At 48.2% G+C, this 8479-nt stretch overlaps 1 protein-coding gene across 1 annotated transcript; it reads left to right on the plus strand.

The window, feature by feature from the left end:
- Positions 1–1074: 1074 nt before the first annotated feature.
- On the plus strand, positions 1075–8331 carry LTR84_006002 (uncharacterized protein; the record flags this gene model as incomplete). Its single annotated transcript, XM_064849566.1, has 1 exon — positions 1075–8331. The coding sequence occupies one exon, from the start codon at positions 1075–1077 to the stop codon at positions 8329–8331; it is 7257 nt and encodes a 2418-aa protein (XP_064703790.1).
- Between the last annotated feature and the right edge of the window lie 148 nt (positions 8332–8479).

An 8479-nucleotide genomic window follows, 5' to 3' on the forward strand; every position in this document is an offset into this window, starting at 1 on the left:
GCCCAGGGATTTCACAACTTGTCAAAGCTGGGCAGGAAAAGTTTCGACTGTACTCGTAGATATGCCCACATCGTCAGCTGTATAGCCATACCTAGACAAGCTCCAATGATACCACTCTTGAGATGGTCGTTTCCGGATTCAGCGAGCTCCAAGCAAATAGATTTGGGATAGGCGTGAACCCAGGCGCGCCCTTCTCTTGGTCACTTCCCAGCTAGCCACCAAAACGAACTGCCTATTTGGGGCAGCCTAGGCCGCCAGAAACACAAGTGTAAATCTGGTTCCAGGCCTATCCGTACCTTACCTAGGTAGGTTGGTATGGATGTTTGTAGGTACCTAAGTACATAAGGTTCAGACTGGTGACCGATAGCATCAATGCAGGGAAGCCTTGGCAATGTACGTAAAACACAGAAGCACTTCGAGAAGTGACATATCGCAACACTGCGGGCGAGTATTGGCGTTCTAGATTGGGTCGCCATCACTCTTTGCGCTCGAATCTCAATCTTACTTAGGTAAAGTGACCATTGGTTGTCTAACTAGATGTGCGTAGCCACAAACTTTCAGATATCAACTAGCCCCGTTTCAGTAATATTCCCTCGTGGTAATGGCAATACTTTCCGTGTGTAATGCCTAGTTTTGTAACTGACCGATACCTCGTCATTCGAAAAGGCCCAGAACAACATAGTACCAAAATCATAGTTCTTTCTCCTGAAGTCAAACTCTTCGGCTGCAGCTGATATGCATTGCAAAATGCCGAAGAGGGGACAGAGTCTGACCAAGGTACATTCGCTCTACACATGAGGAGAGCCCATTCGATATGACCGGAAATCTGCGAAGCCCTGCCGTCTACCATTTTCACGCCGAGCTTGGTAGTGCGGTGAAATCTGCTGCTGGGCTGAATGCACTCCGCCATCAGTGTGAAGAGAAGGGCAATTACATTGCCGTACCTTGGTTTTTGTGTGGCCCTGGGTATCTGACAGTGCCATACCAAGATTCGTGACTGCTTGAGCAGTCATCGAGTATTTGTTGCCCGTAGATTGGTTTTCAACTGTGCTGCGTTCTCCAAGCTGGGGCATGATGGCCAGCAAATCTCATAGAACTGTCAATGAGGACGTCGGGCAGGGTTCGCAGCCAAAACATTGGGCGGCCAAAGCGTCTCATTCTTCCCAGACTGCTCAAGAAGTAGCTCAAGGAGAGATTAAACAGAATGAAGGTCCATCTTATGCTCCCCCATCGTTCAAGACTTCCTTTACCACTTCTGGAAAAGGCGGTGGTGCCGTCAGGTCGCTTGGTGAGAAGATGGAAGTGAATGCTGCAAATGGTACCCTCTCATTTTCGATACCCGTTGCGACATCCGATTCTCGGTCAGGATTTCAACCTCAGTTGAATTTGTCTTACGACTCTGGCCATGGGAATGGTCCGTTTGGTTTTGGCTGGGGTATATCTATCCCATCAATATCACGCAACACGAGCCGGGGAATTCCAGTCTATGATGACGAGAAAGACGTCTTTATGCTCACTGGCCTGGAAGATCTAGTCCCGCTGTTGGATGGGACGAAACTGGTGGAGACGGTGGTTGAAGAGTATTGTGTTCGACAATATCAGCCACGAGTAATCTCGGATTCCATTCGCATTGAACGCTGGTCCAAACTTGCGGATCCTGAAGATATACACTGGAGGACAATCTCCAATCAAAACACCACAACCATCTATGGCTGGACGGATAATTCGAGGCTTGTAGACCGCTCCGAAAGACCCGCCCGTATATTCTCATGGCTGTCCTGCTATTCGTACGACTCATATGGAAATGCAATGTCGTATGAGTACAAGTCTGAGAATGAGGCTGGTGTTGAAGCCAATGAGCTGCTTTGGGAGAAGAATCGCTCTTCCCAGGTACGCGAGCGACAGAGATACATCAAGTCAATCAAGTATGGGAACAAATATCCGGCTCGAGACCCAGCGGATTGGGATGTGGTCATACAACCCACAGATTGGATGTTTGAGCTGATTTTTGATTATGGAGAGCATCACGCAACGTTCCCAACAACGCAAGAGGAACATCCCTGGCCTGTGCGCAAAGATCAGTTTTCGAGATGTAATATTGGGTTCGAAGTCAGAAGCTACCGTTTATGCCGCAGATTCCTTATGTTTCATCATTTTCCAGATGAATTAAAGCGAAGCGACAGTTTGGTATCTTCGACTAATCTGATATACGACGAGGAAGATCGTGGAACTTTTCTCAGCTCTGTCACTATTTGTGGTCATTCTGCCCCTGAAACAGGCGGACAGGCTGCCTATATCACCGAGATGATGCCACCGATCAAGTTCGAATACAGCACGGTACCATCACCAGAAGAGCTCGAACTTTGCTCTGCCCAGACTGCTAATGTTTTGTCTCTGCCCAACGCTGGTTCGATCCTAGCAGAATGGGTAGACCTGAATGGTGATGGAATTCCCGGAATTCTTAGCAGACAACGAGACGGAAGGATGTGGTATCAGCGAAACTGTAGCACGCTCAAAAAAAGCCCAGAGTTGGAGTTCGGCGCTGCAGAGTGCCTGACTCAACAACCAAGCTTCGGGTACAAGGAGGGCTACTATCTGGAAGATCTCGGTGGCACAGGTCAACTTGATCTGGTCTGTCTTGATGCACAGGGCAGATTACATGGATATTTTGAACGAGTCAACTCTGAGTTGTGGGCTGACTTCGCAACATTCACGACGATACCAACTGAGCCAATGATCAGTAAAGGTCTCGTTCGCACTGATTTGACTGGCAACGGACTACTAGATGTGCTGCGGCCTAGTGATGCTCACCATACGTCGTGGCAACCGTGCCTGGGAAAAGCCGGGTTTAGTGACTATCGCATGGTGCAATTCACAGGAAAAGATATGCCACGAATGACGAGCAACGATAACGTCGCAGTATATCATGCCGACATGACTGGAGATGGATTATCAGATCTGGTCTTGATAAGCAATGGTGATGTAGCTTACTGGGCCAATCTTGGGCACGGGGTGTTTGGTGCCAAAACTCAAATGGCTCATGCTCCGGTCTTTGACAATGATTTCAGCTTCAATCTTTCTCGTGTCAGACTTATTGATGTCGATGGCTCTGGGACGGCTGATCTCTTATATCTTTTGCCAGAAGGTGGAGCGAATCTATACTACAATCTTTCTGGCAACTCCTGGAGCTCTGCTGTTCTCATATCATCGTTTCCACAGATTGATCAAACCTCATCAGTGTTTGCACTTGACCTGTTGGGAACTGGGACGGCATGTTTATGCTGGAGCCAGCCCTCAATGTCAGCAGGAGGCCAAACAGCACTTCGATACCTCGATCTGATGGGCTCTCAGAAGCCACACCTTCTTGTCAAAGTGTGTAACGAAATGGGAAGTACGACCGAAGCTTCATATACGCCGTCAACAGACTTCTGCCTGCAAGATGAAGCAGAGTACAAGCCTTGGACAACAAAACTCCCGTTCCCAGTCCAGTGTGTCAAGGAGGTCATCACAACTGATCAAATTACTGGTATAAAGAAGGGAGTGAAATACAGATACCACGACGGATATTTCGACGGTGAAGAGCGCGAGTTTAGGGGCTTTGGCATGGTGGAGCAGATAAATGAAGAAATCTTTCCACTGCCAGGCGCCAAACCTTTTCGGGACAGCTGCTCGATGACTAGGACATGGTATAACACCGGTTCCGCGCAACCTTCAAGCCGGGCTCTCTTTTCAGCTGCGACCACTTTCGACCGTCTTCCCGCTCATTTGAAAGCGGAAGATAGCAGACAGGCTTTTCGCGCTCTCAGAGGAACTGTTTATAGGTCTGAAGTCTATGATGGTGAAGGCTGGAATACTCAGAGTGTTCCATACACAGCTACTGAAACTTCGCACCAAATCATCGATATTCAACTTTGCACTCCTCAAACAAAACACTGTATTTTCAGAATTGCGCCAAGCGAAACCCTTGAAACTGTTTACGAGGGGCAGAAAAGAGACGCAAGAGTCCAGCATGAGATCATCTTAGCCATCAATGATTACGGAGACGTTCAGGAGTCAGCAAAGATCAAGTACCCAAGGACAATGCTGGAAAACGTACCTGCTCTGCAGGCACAGTCACTCGCAGTGATTGAGGTGGCAGAAGTGGACTTCACAAACGCCATATATGATGCAAAGAGCTTTCGTAAACCGATTCCTAGTTGTAAGAGAACATACGGTCTACCGGGTGTCGTGATACCCTCTGTACTGACCACTGAGAAGCTAAAGCTGTTGCTCAAGGAGCAAGCCTCACAGTCCACAGGTAGGATCAACACAGGGGAGCAACGACTCTATTTTACTAGCACCACCCTTGACAGGCGCTTACCGCTAGGATCACTTGAGCTGTATTCCATCGAGGCTCAGACCTTCGATCTTGCATTCACTCCGGAACAGCTGCACAAGGTCGCCACCCAAGATCCCTCATCGAGAAAAGCATCGAGTAAGGAAAACCTCATCGCTGAAGCAGGTTACACTGATCTTGATGCTAACGGCTACCTGTGGCGACCCTCACCTGTCTATGGGTTTCGCCAAACATTGCAAACAAAAACAGAGCTCGAAGCCGCCCGCACATCATTTTACGTGCGTAATGTTACCAAAGATGCTTTTGGTAGCGTATCATTCGTTGAGATGGACAAGTATAAGCTGCTTTGCACGAGCATGACTGACTCTATGGGCAACAAGTTCTCCACGATCAATGACTACAAAACTTTACAGCCAATCAGTATCACTGATCTGAATATGAATTATCAGCATGTTACCCTAGACTGCTTTGGCTGTGTTCTTGGGATTGCTAACCAAGGCAAAAACGGGAGAGGAGAAGGAGAATCATTTGATGACTTTGAGCAATATCTGCCACCCGAGGATGTGGCTTTATTCTTTGAACAACCTAGTGAGGCCCTAGCAAAGAAACTCTTAGGATCTGCCTCCGATCGAATCATTTACGATCTCCAACGTTTCTCCAGGAACAATAGCGCAGGCAAGGACCACTCGCATCCTGCGCCAACTGCAATCGGGTACCTGTCACGTGATGGGCCTGGAGATTCCTCTGCATTCAATGTTCGCATTAAAATAATCTACCTGGATGGCTCTGCAAGCCCATTCCAGACCTTCGAGTACTGTGGGACCGACAGATCTCGGTGGCGATTTGCCGAATGTGTTTTCACCAATAGCAAAAAAATGCCAGTGAGGCGCCATTTGCCTATCTTCACTGACAATCATCGGCCACTTCCTGTGAATGAAATTGGTGGCGCCATGTTTTTGACTCTGCATGACGCTCTTCAGCGACAGGTGGTCGAAATTTCTCCAGATGGGACTTGGACTAAAGTTCGATACCTGTCTTGGTCCAAGTCCGAGTATGATGCTGGCGATACCGTTCTTGAGGCTAATCCTGCCTCAAAAAGTGGTGTTCGATCTCTGACCGCTCAGCTACTCAAAGACATTTCATGGAGATCTTGGTACGAGATTCATACACAGAGCGCAGATGCTTTGAGTGCTCTCAGGTCTTGTGTGTACTATGATACTCCTGTCACTACACATTGGGATCCTAGCGGTAATGTCTTGCTCACTGCGGAAAGTACCAACACTGAAACCCATTGCCTGAGTTACGCCCACGATATCAAGGGCAACGTGATCGCTGAGTATGATTCGCGGCGCAGAGTTACGTCCAGATACGAATTTGACAGTCTCAATAATTGCATCTATAAAGAGTACATGGATGGAGGTAAAAATTGGCAGATCCTCAATAGCTTGGGCAAAGCCTTCGTGTCTTGGGACTCTCGTCAAATTATGCATCGGACCATTCATGATAAACTTCAACGGGAGATTGAGGTTTGGGTGAGTGAGGCCAACGCTCCTGAAAAGCTCGTTGCGTCCGCTGTCTACGGTGAAAGCTGCCCAAATAGCACCGAATCTAATCTACGTGGTCAGCTGTGGAAGCAATTCGATCAGTCTGGAGCAACGAAGATGACATCCTACAACAGACGGGGTAAGTGCACCCACAAAAATTATCAGCTGTGCCAGGAATACAAAGATGTGGTTGACTGGAAGACACAAGTAGAGCTGGAATCAAAAGTCTGGCAGGTACAGATGGAGCTAAACTATTTTGATGAAATCACGAAAACTTGTAACGCAAACGGTAAGTGGACTAGGAAAGTATACAATGCGCTTGGAGAGAGGACGAGGGTTTTGGTGGCATCCTCAGACGCCGACCTCGCGCTTTCGAAAAGCTGGCAGCCTTTCATTCTCAACTCAACATTCAGCGCCGATGCGCTGCCACTGGTAATCGAATACGGGAATGGAACAGTTTCGTCCTTCGACTACGATGCTTCTTCTAGACAGCTGATCAATAAGAGAGTCGCCAGGCAGAGCGGCAAGATACTTGAAAACACCTATTACACTTACGACTGTATGCGCAGGATAGTCCGTACTGTCAATAGTGCCGAGCAAGACGTGTTCTTCCGAAATTGCAGGATCAAGCCCGAGTCTGAATATACCTACGATGCGTTTGGTCAGTTGATAGCAGCAACTGGTCGAGAGCAAATTGTTCTGGCTAGCGGTGCAGGAAATCGGCTTGCTCCTTACGACGCGTCAACTGGAAGCTCGCGTAGCAAGCTTTTGAGTGATGGAATCCAGCTCTGTGCCTATTTGGAAGAGTATCAATACGACCTTACGGGCAACCTGACTCTGGTCAAGCATTCCCCAAGGTTTGATGACAAAATTCAAGGCTGGACAAGAAGATATACTTACGAGCACCCGAACATGTTGGACGGCAGTACGAATAGCAATAGACTTAGCTATACAACAGTTTCCGGCATTGAGGAAAGGTACAAGTACGATGGAGATGCCGGTGAAGCTGGCCACATCACCTCGATGCCGGGATTTTCTTCGATCACGTGGGGTTTCAGTCGGCTAATGTCTTCCACATCTCGTCAAAATGTCAACGACGGTACTCCTGAAACCACATATTATGTCTACAATCACAAAGGAGACAGAATACGCAAAGTTTGCGAGCGATCCAACGCATTGCAGCCAGTAGCCGAAGGGCAGAGCATTAAGAGGACTGATACAATCTACCTCGACAATGCTGAGATCTTCTTCAGATTTTCAGGCAACGGAGCACCTGCGTCCACTCGCACTTCGTCTCACATCACCAGCACGTCCCGTTTTGCAATGATTGAGGAGGACGAAGCCTTGGATGAGGGCCCATTGATCAGGTACGAAGTCAGTAGCAGTCTGGAGCTTGACGACACAGGTCAAATCGTGTCTTACGAAGAATATGCTCCATATGGAGCATGCACTTTCGCTGCTTCGGGAAAAAAAGTCGAGGCAGATCGACGCTATCGGTTTGCCAGATACCTTCGAGACGCAGAGACAGGTCTCGACCTATGTGGAGATCGATACTACGCTCCCTGGATTGGAAGATGGCTATCCCCCGATCCTATTGGAAGTTCGGGTGGCGTCAACTTGTTTTGCTACTCTTACAATGATCCTGTGAACTTCAAAGACCCAACAGGGAATGAACCGAAAGAGCATATCCCGGGTGAACCGAAAATACAAAATTTAAAACACCTATCACCCAACAGTTCATCCACAAAGCAAACCAACCTATATTCAAGATTGGAAGGCTTCAAGACCAGCGTCGAAGAGTGGTCTCAGACACGTACTGGCCAGACTGTGGTCACATTGCTTTCCATCGCGGTACCGGCGGTGATTGCACTCTCAGGCGTCGGGGGTGTAGTATATACTGCCATCAGCGGCGCTTCGGCGCTTTACAAGCTGTGGGGCAATATCCACAACAAGACTGCCAAGACTTCATGGAAAGAGATCATAATGCAAGAGCTGAAGGGCGGACTGGCCGCTATGGTCATAGGCCAGATACCAGGGATGACTGAACTGGTGGCGCACGCTCAACAGGCGCTTGAAATAGCCCAAGATCCCAAGGCGTTCTTCTCCAGTCTATTCAGCACAGATTACATGGTAGGGAACGTGGCTAATGAGATTCGGCGGTTTATGGGAGATTTGGGTGCGGGAGAAACTATGGTTGCTTTCGTGAAGGACGTTGCCGGATTTACTGGGGATGCTGTTGGGGAGGCTGATGTTGGGGTCCTTCAACAGCTTAAAGATCACGCTCAGGATCAGGTTGAGGCCAAAATCCATGAGACAGTGGGTGAGATTCAAGAGAAAGCTGTCGGGAAGGTTACTGAAAAACTTCACGACGTGGTCGACGCCCACTACAGCAAGGCCAGCAATGCTGTCTTTTCGCAGATTGCGAAGGTTGTAGAAAACCATTGGTATTAGTTGAAGTTTGGATACATGTGATTCTGAATACACAGGAAATATCGATGATAAATGGTCCTTTCAACATATCGCATTGAATATTTCAAGTGGAGAGTGCAGAAATCATAAAGCTGGTACACTATCTGGGGCATAGCTCCTGTCATGTTAC

The sequence above is a fragment of the Exophiala bonariae genome, assembly GCF_035927105.1.
Source record: "Exophiala bonariae strain CCFEE 5792 chromosome Unknown scaffold_22, whole genome shotgun sequence".
Classification (NCBI taxonomy): domain Eukaryota; kingdom Fungi; phylum Ascomycota; class Eurotiomycetes; order Chaetothyriales; family Herpotrichiellaceae; genus Exophiala; species Exophiala bonariae.